Source organism: Falco biarmicus, chromosome 13 (genome assembly GCF_023638135.1).
Source record: "Falco biarmicus isolate bFalBia1 chromosome 13, bFalBia1.pri, whole genome shotgun sequence".
In the NCBI taxonomy this organism is placed as follows: domain Eukaryota; kingdom Metazoa; phylum Chordata; class Aves; order Falconiformes; family Falconidae; genus Falco; species Falco biarmicus.
Window position 1 is genome coordinate 21,051,639 of NC_079300.1, and position 22,826 is coordinate 21,074,464.

Genomic DNA, 22,826 nt, shown 5'->3' on the forward strand with positions numbered 1-22,826 from the left:
TTGGCAAAGCCCGGCGCTGATCGCAGATCCTGAAAGACCCTTTGGATGCAGGGGCTCGTGCTCAGGGTGGCAAAGCAAGCAGACAGTAATCTTGTGAGCTCTGTTAAAGGGTGGATTTGTGAAGCTTATTTTCTGCAGCTGATGGTGTGCATGATGAACATGAATGCAGGATATTAATAGTGTAAGGAATGAAAATTAGACATGGAGGAGAAATATTACTAGAAGAACGAAGTATCTCCCACAGAGGGTTGTCAAAGCCATCAATATCATTGAAAAACCCTGTCCCTCCTGAATTGTCGGTGGGAGCTGGATGCTTACTCTGCCACTTGTGTTTCTGGAAATCCTCCCCTTGCTCATCTGTGTTGCCCTCTCCTAGTCTGCCTTCTCTCACAGCTGTTGAAAATGGCTCATAGAGCGTGTTGCTGTTTGCTTTTCAAGACAAAGTCTGTTGGGGAAAACAGGGGTTTGGACTAATTTTGACCATTGTTTACTGAGGGCCTCCCTCAAAACTGAGATGAAAAGATAGTACTCTCTTTAGATTTTGAAGGTCTGCATCTCTTTTTCTCCTTTTGTTTTTGTCATAACAAAGAGGGAGGGTTGCGGTCAGGCCGCCGTGTTTGCTGCAGACAGTGATTTTTCTAGCACCTCTGTAAAAGGCAACAGGGGAATCTTTGTGTTGAAATCCCACCGAGGCTGGAACCCCCTGAGCTATTACAGCTCTAGCAGTTATAAATGACTGGGTGCATTTGCATAATGCAGTTGTCACTGAATTAAAATGATTTGAAATTTTCACCGAGGAGGTGGTAACCTGACCCAAGAACGTTTCATTGCCTGGCTTGCGATGTTTCTGCAGCACGCCAGCTTGGTTACCTCGGAGCTGGTGTGTTTGGTAAACAGGGCTACTTAAGGAGACATTTATCTCAATTTCTCCATAGGTTTTCTGAATGCTGTGATAAATGAATGCATTTAATAAACTGAAAATTAAAATGTGAGATAAATACTGGTGTAGATGGGGGCTGAGAGAGGCAGCAGAAAAACATGAATAAATTATTGGCTGCTAGTCAAGTACTTTAATAATTGAGTCACTGATGGTAACTTCTCCTCTCTCTATCCCCCTCCCCTGCTAAAGAAGTGCCTGAGTAATGAAATTACATGTTAATGCACTGAAAGAGTCTCCCTTTCTTCCTTTCTACGTTGACATAGTATCTTTTGATTGAGGAAGGTTAATTAAAACTCATTTAGCTGTATTTGTTCAGTGGAAGGGTTCTGGTCACAGTTGCAAAGGATAAATGAAACAGTGACATATGCAGATTTGGTTGGAGTTTTTCTCTTTCTACCAAGGAATGCCTGCAAAGGTGAATTAGAGGGAGAATTATGTTTTATTGCATCACTTTCCTTTAAGAGTGCAAGTACTCGGCCAAGGTCACTAAGCCCTTCATCTAGACCAGTTTGCTTTGTGCAATACCATCACTTCTCTGCTGCATTCATGCAAATCAGAAGGGGTTCAGCTGCCAGACTGGCATTTCACAGGCATGCCAATACGCATGGGACCAAAGCAATAATAAGAGTTCTGATATCAGTTGGGAAGGGAAGGAGAAGCAGAAATGGTAAAAGGTGTGCAAAGGGTGGTTTGGGACTGAAGAGGTGAAAAAAGTAATGGTGAATGAAGTAAATGATGTATTGCACATAGATGGTGATCTAAGTGAAATAAATGATTGAAAACTGAAAAATTTCAATACTGTCAGTCTTTATAGAATATTGTTTTCTAATAAAAAAAAAAAGAAGGTTACTTCAAAAACAGAAATCCCCGAGAAATGAAGAGAAAAACATCTTGGTGAAAAACACACTGAGGTAGTAATGATTAAGGAAACTTCCAATGCTGTAACATTTCATGGTAGGGTGATTTTCACATCTGGTTGTTCTGGAGCAGATACTTGCTGGTGGCTGAAGCAAGACAAAGCTGAGTAGTTCTGATACCTCTGATGCCAAGACAGAGTTGAGCTATCTACAGTCTAGGTGACAGGTCCATTGAACCCTTCTTTCCCCATAGTGTTCCCTTGACCTGCTCAAGGAAGTACAAAAGCAGAGTTCCTCTGGGACACAGTTTTTAATGTAGGGAGAAACTATAGTTCCTGTAGCTAAAGCCTAAGTGGAGGAAGGGTTGCCGTGCCAGCCCGGCGCTGATCATCAGACGCTCCCTTGGCTTCAGGTGGGCTAGACAGTGCTTATCTGGGGATGGGCTTTTGCTACTGAACCTTTGATAAGTCACTTCTTTACATCCACCATTGTTCACTTGTAGAATGGAGATGATATTGGACTTGTTTCTGCAAATGTCTAGATGCTGAATACCCAGCATGATTTAACCCTGTGAAATAATACTTTTACTTGTATGTACCTAAATGTTTTCAGTTTCAGTGTTGTATGGCTTTGTAAAGCTCTTAAAGACAACATCAAGCATTATTTATGTATTTGCTGTTGTTTTAGGCAGGAGAGTGCTTAGAAAGCATCCCTGTGTCAGTAAAATTACATTACATTTCTCTTCAGATTGCCCAGCTTGGCTCTCCGTATTGCAGTGTGGAAAGCTGAGTGCTGCTGAAGCACGATGCCCCACATGCGATACAATTCATTGAACCATTTATCCTGTGGTTGACTTTGCGAAGCAAATGGCTTTGACTCATTTATAAATAACGAGAGACATGGGATACAAATTTGGGACAGAGAAAGTTGAGAGGAACAGCTTGTATTTTTTTTTTTCATTCTTGAATCCAGTTGTCTTGGAATACCTTGTAGCTTCTGACAGCTTCTAAATCGCCTAAAGCGTTGATCTTTCAAAAGAGGCAGAGAGACCAAAACATTCACAAATTCCATCTTGAAAGAGGAAGGCTTTCTAGTCTGCAAGCAATTTAATTACACTAAAGATTTTGTCAAGTTTGAACAGATCTTTGGTTCTTAGCTCTCAATTATCAGTTCCTATATTCCTTAGAGAACAGTAGCCACTTTAGTTAAAGACCTTGTCAATGAGTCAACCAAAGGGTTAACCTTCCAGATGGGGCCCTTTAAATGTTTCTGTCCTATAATATTTCTTCTCTTGCTCCCTACAGCTGAGGCATAAGCTTGCTGCTTTTAAAATTAAATTAGATTGTGTAAGCCAGGTGTCTTGGCAGTAAAATCATGTGCAACCCATTTTTATCCCATTAACATTGGTGTTCATCAAGGAATTGTGTTTTTCTTTCTGCGAACTCTAGGTAAACCTGTAATGATCATAACTGAGTACATGGAGAATGGCTCCTTGGATGCCTTCCTCAGGGTAGGTGATTTTTTCATGATAAGCAAAGGAGATTTTATATAGGGAGACATTTTCTGGTTTTCATTTTGGTTTGGTTTTTGTTTGTTTGTGGGTTTTTTTTGTTGTTGTTTTTTGTTTTGTTGGGGTTTTTTTGTTTGTTTTTGGTGTTTTTTTTCCAGAAAGATACTGAAAATTCAGCATTTGTAAAGAAATTATGTTTGTACTTGGGAAATTCTGTTTTCTGGCGTTGCTCCTACCGAAAAACAGAATGAATGTAAAGTGGAAGAATATAGAATCAATGTAATGTTTAAAATTGCAAGGTCTTAAATAATCCATGTTTAACAGGAAGAGTTCTGATTTGCTCCGTTTTTGAAAGCATTGCAATGCTATAGACTCATTAAAACCAGATTCATTGCAAACTGGATACTGCATCACTGGAAGCTGTGACAGAACCTCTGCGTTTTTACTTTACTGGTGAATTATAGACACTAGTCAGGAGAGCAAGGAAACGGCATTGCATTTTATTTGAGAGAAGATGGGGATCCAGAGATATGCTCTTTGCCAATTTCAGCAATGGCAGTAATGTAGCTTTTAGCTTAATGCTCAGTGATTTTCTTCCTTTCCCCATATGCAGAAGAATGATGGCAGATTTACAGTCATCCAGTTGGTGGGGATGCTTCGTGGCATTGGCTCAGGGATGAAGTATCTGTCTGACATGAGCTATGTGCATCGGGATCTAGCTGCTCGAAACATACTAGTCAACAGCAACCTGGTCTGCAAAGTGTCTGATTTTGGCATGTCCCGGGTCCTGGAAGATGACCCTGAAGCAGCTTACACCACACGGGTAAGGAGGGAAAGAAAATGTCCAGTGGGCTGGTTTTCTTTCCTACATTTTGGGTTTGTCTGACTATGTGGGAGGTGACAATGGTTTGTTTTAAAATAATCTCAGTCACAAGTGAAAACCTATATCACAACCTAAAAATAAGCATTCGCCCAGACTCCATAGCTAGTGTAAATTGATGTACTGTTACTGCTACATCAGTGGCTACATCAGTATTTCTTCTCTGAGGATGTGACCCATGTATTCCTCTTGTTCCTTCAGTGTGCTGGAGTGCGTGACAGGAATCTGATGCCAGAAATTAGAGCTTGGGCTTCTATTCCTTCTGACTTCTAGAGACATGCAAAATGATTTCCAAGTGGCTAGTCCCACTGAGGTTTGATGCAGCAAGTTTAGATATGCCACCAAAAAAATATTAAAAAAAGATAAATCCACTTTTGCACATCGCAAAGCTGGTCATAAATTTGTCCTAAATAATTTGGACTGGGAAAAGTGTGAGGCCTTCATTCCTGTTTTTTGTTTCTTTCTCATTTTATCTATATTTCAGCATCCCACTGTTAACTAATTTTGCTAAAGCCATTTTAATATGCTGCATGTGGAACAGTACTAATGCAAGTACTTCTGGCCACAAAACAACATCCCAACCATTACCAGCCTTTGTACCAATACCTCTGTAATTAACATGTGTGCGAAGAAAAAAAAGTCGGAGTTTATAAAATCTCCTTTTTTAATTGCTTATTTTCTTTGTTTTTAAATATCTGCCATTCTCCATCTGTTCTCCCTAGTGCAGAGTTTGTCTGCAGCACTCAGATTTTGCGGTTTAATCTCAACACTCATCCTTTAATGGATTCACAGTTCATTACAGGGAAGGATAGACACATGTAGTATTAAATGCTGGCCAGCCTTGGTATTTCTCACTCATGAGGGTGGCAAGTTGAAGAAGCAGAAGCAGAGGTCTGAAAAGCTGTATTCAGGGAAATCAAAATTTATCCAAACACACAAGGGCAAGACAGAAATGATTGAAAAGCTTCCCTTTGAATTTAGTGAGTGGAGATGTAGTATTATGTTTGCTCTCAAGAGTGAACTGCAGGGAATCGATGACATTTGCTTTATAGTGCATTGTCTTCATTTGGTATCGGTAGTGAAGGATCAGGAAAATTTGAATGAACTCCACTGTACTCAAGCAGCTAAGTAAAAAGACCTTGTTGACAAGTTTTAGAACAGCAACCATGTATCAAACCATGTCCATGCATCTGCGTCTGAAAGAAGGCTTTCATAACCAGAGTCGGTGCAATAGAATGCAATTTTTAAAGCATCATTTTTTAAGAGAATGAGGTGTACTGCTCCCTATTAGTAGTGTTAACTCATTAAAGTGAGAGCATCCTATAGCCACACAAGGCACATACTGCTACAACCGCATTGAAAAAAAGCCTGATGCAAAGCCCAAAGAAGCCAGGAGAACCCCTTTTGATTTCACTTGGCTTTGGAACAAGTCTGTATTAAACACTTGCGAGAGATATTAGAACAATAAACCATTAAGCATGCACATGCTGCCCTCAGTTATGGATAAAAACTATCTAGAAGATTGCTGACAAAAACCCTACCAAAATAAACTTAATCAAAAAAGCATAAAAGCAAATGAAAAAGCCCTAAAACCTTTGTTCAGCTTAAGTCATTCCCCAGATGGAACTGCAGGAAACCAAAAGCTCAATTAAAAACACCTTGCATATTAGCATAAACAAAAGAAGAAATCTCTGGCCTGGGATCACTCAGCTAAGGAAAAATCAGATAAACAGGATGGTGTGAGTTCCTTTTAAAACAGTGCAGGACCTCAGTGGCCCAAATCAGATGCCCAGGTTGTTTTATTTGTTTAAAAAGAGGTATTGCAACAAGAGGCAGCTCTCTCCAACAGGTATCAAAAGCAGCCTTGCACCATGGAGTGATGTTGAGCTCCTCCCACAGGGACTGAGAGAGCCCAGAGGCTTGCTTGCCATCTCACATCTCTGGTAGGGGTTGGGATATTGCCCATGGGAAACACCACGGTATTCATAAATCTTCCCAGTTCATCCTCTCTTTATTTTACCTTTTTGAAAAGCAAAACATTTATAATCCCATTTTTCTGAAACAGGCCAAACAGGTCAGACAGGCAAGCAAGGAAATAGTAATTAACAGCATGTACTTATTTGTTTTGTCAACTAAATCTCTAATATATACTTTGTAAAACCCCTGGCTTGTTCTCATGCTTCAGCATAGCCCTAAGCAGAGATCTCTTAGAGGGCTGATAAAAATACATGTAACCATTTACTGGTTCGCCTCCTTGTGACTGAAGAAAACAGATGGGCAGCATTGCCTCCTGGTTGGATCTGACAGTTTTATGGCAAGCAAAAGAGAAAGTGGATGCCTTTTTAAGAAGGATTCTGGAATTGCTTACAGAGAACCATTTTGTATTTTTAATGGCAGCGTAGAACAGTGTCAGACATGCACATTACTGGGTCAGTGACTCAGCCTGTGGTTTCTTTTATTTGTGACAGGGTGGCAAGATTCCCATCAGGTGGACTGCACCAGAGGCAATTGCTTACCGTAAATTTACATCAGCTAGTGATGTGTGGAGCTATGGCATCGTTATGTGGGAAGTGATGTCCTACGGAGAAAGACCTTACTGGGATATGTCCAATCAAGATGTGAGTCTTCTGAGCTTCCTCTTCCTTTTTTCTCCCTCTCTCCCTGCACCTTTATCTCTGTCCTTAGATGTCTGCTGATGTGTTTCTGTGTCAATTGCTATATGGTTACAAGACATTTACTCCACGTTTTTCAAAGGATATCATGGGTGGTAGATTCCTGTTTTCTTAGGGAACCTCTCTGGAACTAAGACTTCCTTGGATCTTGAAGCCTGGTTTATGGTCAGGGGATAGGGGATTCGCAAGGTAGGGCCTATAAATTGTGCAGGTAATTTTTTTCCTTTTTTTTAAATTTTAGGAAAAATATTATGAGCAGTTAAAGTAAGAAAGAAGAATGGGGGAAAGAGAACAAATATATTTAAACTGTCAGATGGTAATACTGTCAAAAGGAGGCAGATTTGAATGTTGATATTAAATCTCAACTTTATTGAAAGTCTTTAAGAGGAAACACTTGAATCTAATGGGGCTTCCTGTTAGGAGTTAATTCTTCAAGCCCCAGCATGCTTATAATTCTTCCAGATGATTTTATTTCTTGTAGGATATCTAAAAGAACACATATGAAATCCCCTTCTGATTATCCGTCAGAGCATCCTTGTGACAATTGTATAGCTGCCCCCCGAGGACATTAAAAAGCAGCTTTCCTAAATGACCATTCTTAAATTATGCATGTCCTGTTTAACCATACCATCTGGACTACTTCAGTGTATTCCAAGAGGGAGCATGCACAATGGCTGCTATTCCAGAAGAGTATTTAATAATAATGCTAATAAGAGCTTTTGCTAATAGAATTTTTATTAAATGAAAAAAAAAAATATCCCAGTGAAAATGAGGCATAGATTATCCATAATTCTTTTCCCAGGGGATTTACAAACATAAAAAGGAAGAAGAAAATGTTAATCTGAATATATGGTCAAGGGAGTGGTTAAGTCATTTTACAAGTCATCTGCTTTCTTATGTAGAGCTGAACATTTTCAAAGAGTGTCTAGATGCGGATGGCATTTAATCTAAACGGGGGATGTAATTTTAATTTCCTTCTGATGTGAAGTGTCTCTTCTGGCACCCAGTCTTGCCTTCCTTTGCTAACAGGAAGTCATCAAGACTTAGCAAGAAAATAAAACACCAGATGTGTCTCGGTTATATCAGGCATGTTTACACAGCACAGTGGAACTCAGTGCAACAAATGCAGAGCAAGCATGTTAGGCTGGTGTACTCTGCTACTGTGTGGTGCTAGACCATGTCAAGAAGCTGGCTTGAACAGGACACTGAAAGCCACTGGTGCCGTCTTTGCATTCTCTTTTTTAGTACGTGGCATAGACATAGCATTTTTTTTTTCCTCCTCAACGACGGTGAGAGCAGTGCTTTTCACAACAAAGCAGAAGTGGATTTCAAATTACTCTCAGCGTCTGTTGAATCAAGAGAAATCAAAAGGATCTACGTACTTTCTGGAGTAGTGAGTGTCACTTCGTTTGAGGTCACTGAATAGCTGCTAATAGTGCAAGTGTATCCCTCGCCCTGTCCTCCCAGTGGATTTTAGCCACTAATTGGACAAACCCAGAATGGAATTTAGTGCAGTTCAGTCTCTGTGCACTCCTGGTCTCCAGTCTCATGGTGAATCCTGCCAGCAAAGTCATATAAATTAATTAAGATCTGAAGGCTTCTGGGTCATGTCCCTGTTGTATCAGAATTGAGTCCTGGCCACATCGTGTTCTCCTGAGAGTGCTAAGAAACCGTCAGAGTCCTGAACCCTGAAGCCCTTTTTGGAGGGCCTGAAATGACTTTAGCTTGTGAGTTTTTCTGTTTTCTGTTAAATATGAAGCGCATACTTAAGCTGCTGCATTGGACTTCTGTAACTTTATTGATAAAGCTGCACAAAGAATTCCCATCTCTGCATTTCTTGGTTCAGAGCATGCAGTGGTGAGAGAACAGGTTCACTACAAGGCCTGTATTACTGACAGAGATGAGCTATCCCAGGAGGAGAGGGAGAAGGGGGTGATCTACTGCATCCTAAAAATGATGGATAAAATTTCATCTTCAACATATTGAAGCCAAAACTGTGACAGATATTAAAGACTTGCTGTGGAGCGGTTGCTTCTCCAATTCTCTGTCCAACAAGGATAGTTGCTTAATTCTAACCTGGGCTGTTTTGTTATCCCTGTATCCCACGTGCTCTTTGTGATACATTACCCTGCTGTATCTGATGCCTACTTTGGATGCTGTACCCTTTTAGTTTTGAATTGCTGAAGAGCAATGACAGTTCTGAGACCACCAACTGCCTGAGTCTGAGTGCAATTTTCCATGTTGTTTCACTTAATTGTGGATTTGTTTCCGTGCTTTGGATTGCCCTAGGATAAATGATGCTCAGCTGGTAGATGTGAGTAGTGTCTGATGTTCTCTAATGTCTTCCTAATTGTGCCATTTATAGGTTATTAAAGCCATTGAAGAAGGGTATCGGCTGCCACCCCCGATGGACTGCCCCATTGCTCTCCATCAGCTGATGTTAGACTGCTGGCAGAAGGAACGCAGTGACAGACCTAAATTCGGACAGATCGTCAACATGCTGGACAAACTCATCCGCAACCCCAACAGCCTGAAGAGGACAGGCAGCGAGAGCTCCAGGTCAGCTGGGCTTTGGTAATGCTGATGTACGAGGGAGCACAGTGGAGGTGACAGGCAAACCTGCAAGTCACCTAAACCTCTGCGCTGGGCTGGAGGCGCGCTCCGCAGCTCTGCAGCGCCAGACTGTACAGCAGATGTTGCACCCTGCAAGAGAGCAGAGGGGTCGTGCTGGCACACTGCTGAACCCTGCCAGGCACCCCAGACTCTCCTAGCTCTGTGAGAAGGAAATCAAGTGAGCAGAGCTGTTGTATCACACCAACACTACCCAGGTTTAGAGCACAGCTTTAAGCCCGTCCTGGAAAAGTTCTGATGCTGGCAAGCTCAAAGTTTGCTGCGTCTTTTCCCTCTCCCCTCCAGTGAAAGGGCTCGAACGCGTAGCCTTAATGCAGCGTAGCTAACAGGAGTGATGTGGTTTTCTGCAGGAAAAATACATCACCAAGTTTTATAAACCCTAGATCTGTGTAGGATTTGCAAATGAGTATGACGGCATTACAGCCAACGCCTTGCAGACATCAGGAAGGTGTGGATTAATTTTTATGTGAATTTGAATTTAATTTTGTGGAAAGCCAGTTTCATGTCTCCACCGATCCTGCATTACATTTCTGTTTTTTTTCGTTTGCTGAGCATGGTATACCTGGTACGTGCAAAAGAAGTATGGTAGGAAGGAAACTCCCAGAGTTGTAGGGTAAGCCCAAAATATCTTTGTTGGGACAGATCAGCAGTTTGTTTAAGCTGGTGAAGCGCTGCTGAAGTAATAGGAGCTTTACTACTTTACACAGGGTTTGTTCTATTTTTTTCAAATGTCTTTGCTTTGTCAGGTAAATTTGCTTACAGCAAAGATGGAGCTTAAAAGAAAAGAGGAAGATAATGGGAAAATATTTTTCAGTAGATGGGAAGGTACACAAATATCCATCGGGCAATACAAAAATAAGTTTCTTGAATTAGTGAAGGAGTAACAGAGGTTCTGTTTCAGCTTCCAACAGAACAGCATCCTGGAAAAAAGCTTTTTCCATTTTTAAACCTGGAAGTTCCTTTGTGACTCTTGCTTACAATGTGCATTATCAGAAGATGGATTATTAACCCTGTAAGGCCACTATCACCACATATCTCCCGGATTTCCCTAATTGCATTGGTAGCCTGGCAAAAATGTATCCACCCTTGAGGCTTAAAAAATTTACATGGTGAGAATCACAATATGGTCTGCTGTGGTAATTTGATTTGAGAATCACAGTATGAACTCCTCCATTTTGCTTTCTTTCCAATGTACAGGTGCTCTTTGAAAATGGATAGATTTTACAAAAGTTAATAGCCTGTTCAAGGTCATTTTGTGTGTGTGTGTGTGTGTGTAAGTTAATAGCCTATTCAAGGTCATTTCATGTTCATGGCTATTTAGAGATCTTTATTTATCTTCTCTTTGGAATATGATTTCCAAATATGTGTATAATATTATTAATATATTATACAACATTATATGTGAAGCATAATTATATATAATTAGGTTGCCATCATTGGTCTTGTGTTAGATAGTACAGCAAAAGATTTGTACCCAGTATTACCAGCACGTACTCGGTGCCTTAGGCAAGACATAACTATGCTATTGCACACCTAATCTTTGATGCTCTGCATTTTCAAATAAATTGCTGAATGATAATTGTTTTGGTTGGATAGATAATAGTAATTTATAATGGTTTAATGAAACTGTGATTTACAGTATACATGAAATAATAAATGAGAGATTAATAAGAGAAGGAAATTTTGTAAAAATAATTATTCACAAATCTGTGCAAGGGAAAATGAGAAGCACATTCCACCGTGGAAACAAAGATCAAAGCTTGCATGATTCCTGCCACTCCTGGCACACGCACTGGTCAGGAATGGATTGATTAAAGAGGGGATTAACTCCCTGCTGTCCTGAGTTTGATTGAATGTACTGAGCATGCCTGTGAACCTGGCTAGAAATGGGATTTTTCTGAACCCGCCCTGAGTTTTGCTCTCCAAACCAGTCTGGCAGGCTGTGAGCTCCCAGTTCCTTTGCACATACTTCAGCAGTGTTTCTATAGTTGCGGAGCTGAGGTCTGACACATGCAGGATTGGCAAAGTTGTGCATTGCTGCTTCTGAGATACAGACCCAGTAGGCTGAATGCCTTCCAGCATTGCCATCTTCTTTGTTTTTTGACGTAAAAGCATTTTCTATGAACTTGGTTGCATCTGAAGTAGAAATTGTAAGCAGCATTGTGGTTCGAATTAGATCTGAAAGCAAAAATGGAAACCTAAGGTCAGATTCATTCTTAGCAAAAATTGGCCTATTTGTGTTTTGTTAAGGTTCTTGCATTGACCTATGTTGTTGTGCAGAGAGCCACCAGTCTCGCTGGGCACAACGTCTTGCCCCTGCTTTCCCTAATCGTTGGGGATAATTTGGTTTGCGATTCATGATGCAGCTGACACCATTTCTCTGTCCTTTCACTGTTTGGCATCCAGACCTAGCACAGCCCTGCTGGATCCCAGCTCCCCCGAGTTCTCGGCGGTTGTTTCTGTCGGTGACTGGCTCCAAGCCATTAAAATGGAGCGATACAAGGATAACTTCACAGCTGCCGGCTATACCACCCTAGAGGCTGTGGTGCATATGAACCAGGAGTAAGTATTCAGCGATAGAGCAAAAAAACTGGTAAATCTGGATTTAATCATCCTCTTTTGCTTTATGCTGCATATCATTACACTCATTAAAGGAATGGAATGCCTTTCATTTGGATGGAGGATAACTTTAAAATGCCTCCACAATGCCTTCACTTATTTAATTAAACATTTCTGTACATCTGCCTTGCTTTTGCTGTGTTGCTTGTGGTTGACGCTTAATATTTTTCTCTGCACCGGCATCTGATCCACGGTTCTCAGCCCCCTGCTTCTTCTCTTGCTTTCCACAGTGACCTGGCAAGGATTGGGATCACTGCCATTGTGCACCAGAACAAGATCTTGAGCAATGTTCAAGCAATGCGCACCCAAATGCAACAGATGCACGGCAGGATGGTTCCCGTCTGAGCCAGTACTAAATAAACTCAAAACTCTTGAAATTAGTTTACCTCATCCATGCACTTTAATTGAAGAACTGCACTTTTTTTACTTCGTCTCCTCGCCCGTCGAAATAAAGATCTGCAGCATTGCTTGATGTACAGATTGCGGAAACCGAGTGTGTGTGTTGGGAGGGGGGCCTCCAGAAATGACAAGTCGTCATTTTAAACCAGACCTGGAACAAATTGTTTCTTGGAACATACTTCTCTGTTGATCAACGATATGTAAAATACATGTATCTATATAAATATAAAGTCACATTCAAGTTTTGATGCTATGTTTGCTGCCAGATACTGTGCTTAAAAAACAAAATTACTTTCCTTCTCCCTGTGACCTGTAGGATTACAACCATAGTGTTTTATTTGTGGGTGAAACCACCGTTGTGCATCTTTCACTGGAATGAAGAATCTGCCCTAGGATATTTTTTGTGGACTTGATGCATCGCTGATACCTTGCAGAAACCTCAGTGAGAATATCAGTTGGCTAATCGGTGCCTGCTGATTTGTGATCTACCCGTTTACGGGCTTGAGACATGAAATGACCCACCTTGTGGATTACTGGGCAAAACTGGACTTCTGGGGAGATTATTGGCAGTTGTTGTGCCGTGCTGAAGCCTACCACTTAAAGACATTTTGTGAACATCTTGCCGGTAGTCAGCCGTGACAATCGTGGCTGTGGAGCTTTCAGACTTCTTTTCTCTTTCAAGAAGCGATTCTCTTTGCCACATGGAGAGAAGGTCAGTGGATGTACGGTGTCCAACATGTTCATGGTGCTTTATTTCTTAAACTGTGCTAGGATTTCATCGCTGTTGGAGGGAAAAAAAAAAAAAAAAAAGTAGTGCTGTGGTATGTATTATTTGGGGTTCCCAGCTGGTTTGTATGAACCTGTGCTGGTTTCCCAGACTAATTGCTGAGTGTTTCTCATTGTTTTCTCTATCTGATGACTGAAAATTGCACTGTTTCAAACCCTGGTCTTGCTGTCAGGATGTTGTGTGCAGGCAAGGTGTAGGAGTGTGTCTTGGGGTGCACTTGGTTCAGTGCTAGGAGCTTTGGACACGTTTCACTTTGGACACGGCGATCCAGTCTTAGCGGCTGTGGGAATCAAATTCACTTTTGAAACCAGCCCCGTAGGCTGGATTATCAAGGCAGCTGTGGGTGTGAGTGCCAGGTGTGGGCGGCATGGCTAAGGTCTAAGTGCCCCTCTGCAAGTATGGCAAACAAGGTGGAGCATGAGCTGCTTGAAGAGCTGCCCTTCAGCTCCTCTTAGGAAACAGATGGAAAGTTGAGTGCGTGAAAGCATCCCCTGGGTTGCTAGGTGGAGGGGACTGCGACAGGAATGTGATTGTCCTCAGTAAGGTCACACAGGACAAAGCTTTTATCTGGTAAAGCTCTGAACACATTTAGGCTTGAATTTTATTTATATTAAAACTTTTATTACTCTTTTTGAACAGAGCGTACAAATTAGATTCCTTTTGAAGTCCTTTCGAGGACCAAAGTTATGAGAGGAGCTTAGAAAAGAGACAGGATCAGGCCCACTTATGCCATGCTGGGTATGAGAAAGGTTTTCATGACACATCCTCTAGAACAGATGTCGTGTTTCAGCTGTGCCAGGCACAATGTCAGAAAGGTGGTGCTAAGACTGTTTTTTTGGTCTATAGTATTTTGGTCCCACTCCACACCTGACAGCAAATTCAAAAATTATTTAGTGGCTTTATATGTCAGATTTTTTTAATAATTTGCTTTTATTCTAAATCCAAAAGAGCTCACTCAGTTGGACAAGTCACACTTACCATATTGTCACTCACGTCACTTTTTGTCACTTTTAACAATAACTTGCTGATTTTAACCACTTAACTCTCCCTCACCCCCAACTTTCTCAGAGAACAACTTGTTCAGAATATGGGATGCTAAATGTGGATCCTGTCAAGTCATGACAGCTTAGTAAAAATTGTTTTGCGGTATTACTTGTAAAAGCTTTTCCATTTCAAGAAATTTAAGATTTCTTTAAAAAAACTACTTAAACCGGCATGTTTAAATTCATTTTGCCAGGCAACATAAGAAGTGATTACTCATTTTAAAGACCTGACACTCGTGTACTTTCAGCAGCAAAGGTTATTTTGCTTCTTAAGTGCAGAAAGTCTTGAAGTTTCCTCTTGCTGTAAATCTGTTGCATTCTGTTGAGGTTGTCTTTTTGCACAAAACCAAAATATACCCAATTTTCTGGCCTGTTTGTAAAATTGCTTTCTTGGAGTCTAGTAATGGTAATTCAAAACACTCCAATATTTTCCACACAAAGTGAAAAACTGTGTCCCTGTAGAGTGAAAACTGTGAAGGCAGCTCAGATGCCAGGTTTTCAGAACTGCCATTGATGGTTGTGTTCACTGTGATAAAATATGGCCAGTGAGGGGGCATCCGTTTGAATGTGATTTTAGCTGGAGGAGAGTGATTTAAAAAAATAGGTGGCACAGAAATGTGTGTGTGTATATATATATATATATATAAAAAAAACCCATACCTGTTTATAAGCTGTGTCATGGAAGCAAGGCTTTGAAATAGTGTGAGGGAAAGGAAAGGAACAAGGAAGGTGGAGGGTTCTCACCCTTTGAGACCTGCTGGCTGTATCTGTCTCGCTGGCCGGAGCAGCTGGTGGGAGCACGGCGATGCGCTGCAGCCTCCTGCCTTTGATGTTCAGCCGCCCGCTTGTGCAAGAATTGCATCTCTTCCTACTTTCTCCTGCGTCCTTTTCAAAATCCTTCTCCCCTCACTGGGGAGAGGTGTAATTCCATGAACCTGCTGCCGTGTCCCCTCTTCATGGAGGCAGAGATGAGTTCAGGTCTTTGCCTGTTCTGTGAATCAGCGATTCCACCAGCCAAGGAGGCGCTGGCTGCATGGAGCAGCACTTCTGCTGGGGAATGGGAGAGGAGGCAGCTGGGCAGCTGTGGGTGTCTCTCTTGTTGTGGGAATCAAAAGAGATTTTGAATATATTTGTGTTTTCTTTTTGTGCAGGGAAATCAGATTTTGCTTTTCATGGCCTCACAGCCCGTCCTATTGATCATATTGACCAGGGAGGAACATAGACTAGACATGAAGCCTTCTGGATCCACAGTTGCGTCTTCCATAGCACTGATTCTGGAAAACACACGCTGAACAGCCATCAGTCCCTGAAGAGAGTGTGACTTTTACTTTCTCTTCTTCTTTTTTTTTTTTTTTTTTTTTTTCCATGCCACCCACTCCATTTTTTTTTCTCCTTTGAGAGATAACTAACTCGTTAAGACTCAGCACCCAGTTGTCACTTGAGGAATGTACTGTCAAAGCCCTGCAGACTTCTGGATATTTTTTTTTTCTCCCCTTCTGCTTTCTCTTCCTACCTTCAGTTTTATTTATATATTTTGTTATTTTCTCTCCTCATCCCCCTGGCTGTCACTGCTGCATCTTGGACGAATGCAGATGACGGAGCACTACCCATCCTACCATGGACACCAGGCCCGGTGCCGCAGCAAAGAACCCAGTTCCTGTGAGCTGCCAATATACATTGCTGAAGTGACATTTTACACAAAACGTGCCATTGCAGTGATATGAATATATTTTTTTTCCTTGAATGGATAATGGATTATTATCTCCTCTGAAAGGTGCGTATGTGTGCTTGTGTGCCTGTGTTTGTGTGTGAGTCACCTCGTGTGTAGAACCGCCTGTGAATGTGCCGAAAACACCTCTGGAAGCGCAGGAGTTCCCTGCCATGTGAGAGCAGGCCAGTAGCTCGTGTCTGCAATGGTAGCAAGAACACACACATTAAAAAATGTTTAAATTTCTGTATCTATAGGTGTATCTTTTAGCTGCCACACTAACCTTAATGAGTAGTTCTGCAGCCTGAGACGGGACAATTTCAAGTTAGTTTTGGAGTTGTGGATTACAGGATCTGTAAGGGTGCTAAAGATTTTCCTAAGTGTCATTTATTTGTACTAATACCCTGTTCATGATCAAGACCGACCAATTTCTCAATGGCAAGGTGATGGAGGCAACACCTGCTTATCCATCCACTGGTAACCCTGAACGGAATTCTTAAGTAGCCTTTTTTACCTGCAAAAAGAGGATTTTAGAGACTTGTTGAATGCGAATAAATATATGCAATTCTTCCGTTCACAGAAGCACCTTGCTCTGTGTGCAAGCTGTGAAAACTTGTAATAATCGAAACACTTCATTTGCTCCCAGCACAGTTAAGGAACAAAAATGCAACAAGACCTGTAAGGTTACAGTAGTTAGCGAGAGTTGTGAAATGTGTCCTGTTCCTCGTGCGGGTGATGAGGAGCTGGTGAAGCGCAGTGGAAGGCACTCTTTCTTCCGTGGCCTGAGGAACAGTGCTGCAATTTGCTGGTACTACCTAGAGAAGCTTTCTGTGTTTGGGGAATTCAATGTTAACCTAGTGTAAGCGAGTCTGAGCGGAGCTGTGCGCTAGAGCCCAGGGCGCACTGGGTATTAAGAGTGGGGCAGGTGATGCTCCCCGATTGCTTCCTAGCCACAGGGGGCTGGCGTCTGCCGCGGTGCCCAGTGCAGCCCAGCAAACTGCTGGGGGACAGGGGTCGCTCCCACAGGAGCTGTGAAGCGGTGTCCCCAGGTTGCTCCTGCTTCCTCCGCTCTGCCCTCCTCACCGACCCTCTGCGCTCATCGTTAACCGCGGTGCAGCCGGCTCTGGCGCAGGAGGAGCAGCAGGTCTGTGGAAGGCCAGCGAGGGCACCCGCGCTGGCGGTGGCAGCCAGGCATGGTCAGGGCGCCGGGAGGTGCCAGCCACGCCACCCACCATGGGCCATCGCCGCCTGCCTCTGAGCAGAGCTGGGGTGCAAGGAAAGTGGGTGCTGCAAGGAAAGTGGGTGCCCCGGCACCGCTTCCCTTGGGGGCGAGGTTGCCACCAGGACTGTCTCGCACGATAAGGCTCTACTTGTTAAGAAATTGTCCTGCTCACACACCACTGGTTGATGTTTGTCCGGGTTTCTTGCTGTACTAATTTTGTGATGGATCTTATGTATTGAAAATATATATGTATAAAATACAAAAAACTGGTTAGTAACCAGTAAATGGGACTTAAAAAGCAGTATTTTTCTTTTATGTGACATTTTCATAACCAGAAAAAAAAAAATTCTGAAATACTAATCAGACAAATAAAAAGAGAGTGCATTTATTTTTTTGTATCACTGCAAGTGTGTTGGAATATGCAAGGACTGTGGTTAAAATTAGAATGTATGAGGCATATTATAATTTAGTTCATACTGAAAAAATCTAACAGCATTTCTTGGTTCGTGCATTTGAACGATCTCTGGGTTAGATATATAGATTTTTCTATTTTGTGTTAATTTGTAATTTTTTTCCCCCTCCATGAATTTTAGGTACACATAACTTATGTCATTTATTTATGGTCTTTTATACCTAGTTTGTAAAATTGTAAAATAGAAAACAATGCAAACATTTGCATTTGAAAATAATAAAGTAGTTGCTGTACAAACCTGAAACGGACTATTTGTAATTATTGTATTTTTTTTAATGTAGCGATTCACCCACAACAGATATCAATACAGAACTCAGAATAATAATCCTGATGTTTGCCCCAAAGAAGTTAATTCTCTTCAGCACATTTCGCAGGAACGCACTCCTGAAGTTCATTTAAACTGTGTAACTCCTACATGTACCTTAAAGCAAGTTACTTTTTCTTGTTACTGTTCGGGATTGTGTGGTGTGCTGGATATTTGTAGTGTGTGAAGGATGCTGCAGTCAGGCTGACCGTGTTAATGATCTCAATGATTTTTCATTGGAGACCAGGTAGTATCCGTGGGCGCTGTGCCTGAGAAAAACCTGCAGGATCATAATGTTGTTTCATGTGCACGCCTGGGATCGGCTGGGAATAGTCGCCCTCCCCTGTCGGGATCTCGCCTGGGGCCAGATGTCACCTTGGCAGAAATCCTACAGTTTTCACAGCTTCCTTTGGGCCAGGGTTTCGCCTCCGATGTGGGAACCACGACCTCCCTGCTGAGTTACTGCACTTGTTGCTCTGCTTGTGGGCTACGTCTGTGCGGGTTGGTGGGCTGGTGTTGGAAACTAGTGGCCAGAGACGGGGAAAGTGAAAGGAGCAGGAGGGAGGGGAGGGAGAAGCGGAGGGGCAAAATGCAAACCAGAGGTGTGAGAGCATCCAGAACAGCAGAAGGTGGAGAGGGGCAGTTTCTGCGACGAGGGCTCCAAGCCAGATACTGAGAGTGGATATTGTGTAAAGGATATTGCTGTGTAATGGTAACGTGTACAGGCGTGTGCTGCGCAGCCTGAGTGCCAAGGGTGTAGTGTCCTTAACCGTCACTTTACAATGCTGCTGCTTATTTTAGGACATACAGGCGTTCTGGCACTTTATCTGAATTATACATGTGCACAGTTCACAGGTATGGCAGAAAGGATGGCGGCTTTTCTAGGAATTTTCTTAAGCTTTTGACTTGTCTCTCTGGAAAATATTTTGAACCACATTCTTCTTGGGAAAGATTCCAGTGATGCCAGCAGAACTGTATCGTACAGTGCTGGTCCCAAGAAAATCCCGCTGATGGGACTAGGTTATTGCATTTCAAAAGCAAGTTCATTGTGTCCTTCTGTACCTGAGAGAGCAAGCCAGCCAAGTGGGTGTGTCTCTGATGCCTTTGTTCAGCCAGTTGGTCTGTTAAGAGAGAATGTATCATGGCTTGAAATACAGATCCCATTTCACACACACAAATAAATTTTACAATTATTTAGTTTTATTGTTAAATGAAAGCAAAAACTTTGCATCTTTTTAAGAAACAACTGTTTGAAAATGTGCAGTGAGCACTGAATGTTTGGGGACTGTCCCTTCTCTTTCGGAGTCTCTGCTCTTTTTTCCTTTTAGCTCCCCAATCTAAGAAAACATCCTATCACAACTTTTTACCGCAGTGGTTTCATTTTCTTCCAGTTATATGGGTTTTACTGGACTATTTCCTTACCAAAAAGACATTTGTTCTCTCTCTGCCCCCTCACTCTCTCCACATATTTATTTATGCAGTAGCATGAGGCAAGCAAACCTATTTACTTCTAAAGCCTTATATATTTGCATCTCAGTGACAACGTACATAGCTGCCCATGGGCAGAGCGTGGAGCAGCGTGGAGAACAGACATGGTTTATCTGGAGACATTGGGACCGTTGTAGATGTGTCAGGAGAAACAAAATGTTTTTTGACAATTGGGAAGGGGAAAAAAAAAAAAAGCATGTTATGCTTTAAGTCACCAATACGGTTAAAACTAGAGCTGCATTTGAGGCCCTGACCTCAGTTATTTTACCCTTTCCCTCGCAAGGAAGTGCCCTTGGGCCATTGACTGATTCTCTATTGAATGGGTTACAGACCTCTGACATATCTTATTTCTGGCAGCGGCCCTGAGCAGAATTCTTTGTTTACAGGAGCCTCCGAGAAAGTTACATGAATATGGAGACATTTTCTTTAAAAAGTAAAATTAAAACCTAAAGCATTCCATTCCAATCAGCTTAGCAAAATGTATTCTCTGTGACTGGATTGAGAGAGTAGTCACAGGAATATGCTACACTAACTTACTTTTTTACATACATACATACATACATACATATATATATACAGGGCAATTATATTCCAGTAATCTGCCGTGGATTACTAGCCTGTAACCAGACCAACAAAAGATAATGAAATCCTTGTCTTTATAGTGCTCTTGAATTTACTCATGATTCTGTTCTATAAAATGTTGTCAGGAATTAAATGGTCTGAGGCATTTTGGCATTCATATTTTTTTTATTTAAAATAAATAAAAAAGAGCTGGTCAGCAGAACAAAACCACCATCAGGAATCCTGCCCTTCTCCCATTTCTACCAAGGTAACCTGCCTTCCCTGAGGTCAACAGCTAAAATCTGGGGCTGTTAGGCAATTACAGGTGCAGGTGGGTGCCTACTGCCAACTTCTAATGATGCTTTGGAGCTGCTCAGCCGAGGGGTGCAGCAGCTCACGTAATGCACTCCTGCTTCCCAGCTGGATTTCCGCCTTGCATTAAGTATCTTGCTGATGAAGCTCCCAAAGTGTCTCCATCATAATCACCTGGGGGAGGGGTTTTGAGAAGCTAACCGTCACAGCAAGAGGCCATGTGAGTTTGGAGAGGTTGGAAAGCTACTGAGGGACTTGCTATGCTGCTCTGGTGCCTCTCACGCCTTGGAGCCTGCTGCATACCCTGCCCTGAGCCAGTCTTGGTGAGAGCTGCCTGAGGCAGGTCCTGCCCGTCTAGGACCTTCTTCCTGCCTGCCTCTCGTGGCCTTCACAGCCAATCCTTCTCGCACAATCGAAGTGTTACTGGGATGTTGACTTTCATGAAAGGTGTTGTCTTGCCACCTCCTTATCAGCCATGGTGGTCTGACCTCCTGTCAGGTCCAGGTCCTGCACCTCCTGTCACCTGGGCTGAGCAGGGTCAAAGGTACAGGAGGGTTCTTTGACAAGTGAGGGGATGAGTGGGTGTCCCCTATCCTGGGAGATGCTCTCTGAGCTCCTGCTCATTTGGAGGCTGAGGGAAGGTCATGGGCTCTGGGACAGCATCAGTATTTAGGCTGTGCAGCAGATGGCTGACCAAGTCATACATGCTTTGAAAATACAAACATCTGGGAGGTGAGCAGGCATCAGAGAGAGAGCTTTCAGTAGACTTAAATCCAAAAGCCCCTTAAACACTCTGGCCTCACATTTTCAGAAGAGCTATGGAGCTGGGAGCCATCGTGTTGCCATGTGCCAATGGGATCCCCTGGAAACTCAAACACTTAAAAATTCAGCACGAGAATCCCCAGGCAAGCCAGGGAGTGCCCAGTTCATCTGTTTACCTCATTAATCTGTGCCTTAGCACTTACCTGGGACTTTCCAGCCAGCAGATTCACAATATACAACAAGTATTAAAGAGCATTTACTTTCACCTTTTTGAAAAATTGGATAAACTTCCCTTGGGAAAAAAAATGCTTCTGGAAAAAAATGAGGTTAAAATTGAATGACGATGTTCTTCCACACTTAAAGAGGCTGCTGGTTTGATTGAAGCAGCGTAACGTGGATGTCCTAGGGAGGGTGACACTGACAATAGTAAGAAAATGAGGATAAATGGATTGATCTGGTCCTGCACGTGGTATGAACTGATTTAACTTGGGCTGCCCTGACTTGCATCAGCTTAAGGATCTTAGCTGCATGCTACAGGAAACTAAGGTAATTTTTATGCATATTTTTCACCAGGAAATACAGTTTGAAGTGCGTTTTGGCAATGACTCAAGTAGTGATAGCACATTCAGGTTGGTCTTTTTTATTATTCATGCAAATATTTGAAGTACATGTTTAAGAATATAAAGTAATGGTATCCAACAACAGACGGGAAGGTTTCTGTGGAGTCCTGCAACTCCTCTCTTTGTCAGCTTTGTTTTCAGGTTCATATTATGACAGCAGATTGGGTTTGTTTGGCCAAATGGTTAGGATTGCAACGTGATGTCCTCGGAGACCTTTTCTGTCATTTTTGCAGACTCTTTCAAAGTGCTCCACTATGGTTGTTGAGGAGGCAGGACATCTGTGTATCATTCACCAACTTTTGACCTCTAGTATCCACAGATGGAGGAAAGAAATGGAAAACTGAAGACCCCCCTGATACCATTGCATGAGTTTCAGGCTTGGGCAGGTGCACAGGGGCACAACCTGCTCCTAGTCACCCAGCCGTCCAAAGGGGCAGCAGCAGCTCAGCCTTGCCTGCAGGAGCTGTGGGAATCTTTTGATGACATTGCTGATCCCTCACAGAGGGGAAGCACCCTAATAAGCTGGCTATTGCTCTTTTCAGTTTCTGTTGTTTCAAGTTTTGAAGATTCACCCTCGACACCGTTCCACACCACGTGCACCTGTGTGGGGGCTCCCTGCAGCACTGGGTGAGGCAGGGAGGAGACAAGCCACTGGCAGTTACCAAATATTTGCAGACAGCATCTCCACTCTTCCTGTGCCCAAGGATTCTGCTTTCCTAAGCGTTAGCTGCCTTCAAAAACTGGTGTCTAGGGACTTTTCTTACACACGTGTTGCTTCACTTTTCACCTGTTTTTCTCTTCACACCAGGCTGCAGCCTGCTAAGAGCTACTTTTGGTTTACCCAGGGTTTTGGAGGTGATTGGTTTTGGAGCCAGTTTGTCATCCTGAACAGGTGGAAGAGATCATCAAAAGTTTTTAATCAGCTTTGAAAGTGAGTGTAGTTGATCCAAGAACAAAAGCATTCACCAACTGCTAAATCCAATTAACTGTGGGTGACTGATTACTTTTAGCTTTCTTAATTGATTGACTGTGGCATTTC

General features: G+C 42.4%; 1 protein-coding gene across 1 annotated transcript in view; it reads left to right on the plus strand.

Annotated features, from left to right (window-relative positions):
- Positions 1 to 17,984, plus strand: part of EPHA4 (EPH receptor A4) — a 107,171-nt gene extending 89,187 nt beyond the window's left edge. Inside the window, exons 12-18 of the mRNA XM_056358949.1 lie at positions 3,246 to 3,307; positions 3,921 to 4,130; positions 6,656 to 6,805; positions 9,225 to 9,418; positions 11,897 to 12,052; positions 12,340 to 13,220; positions 15,490 to 17,984. Of these exons, the coding sequence (XP_056214924.1) occupies positions 3,246 to 3,307; positions 3,921 to 4,130; positions 6,656 to 6,805; positions 9,225 to 9,418; positions 11,897 to 12,052; positions 12,340 to 12,454 (887 nt within the window). The 3' untranslated portion in view covers positions 12,455 to 13,220; positions 15,490 to 17,984. The remainder of the gene's footprint in view (positions 1 to 3,245; positions 3,308 to 3,920; positions 4,131 to 6,655; positions 6,806 to 9,224; positions 9,419 to 11,896; positions 12,053 to 12,339; positions 13,221 to 15,489) is intronic.
- The last annotated feature ends 4,842 nt before the right edge of the window (positions 17,985 to 22,826 follow it).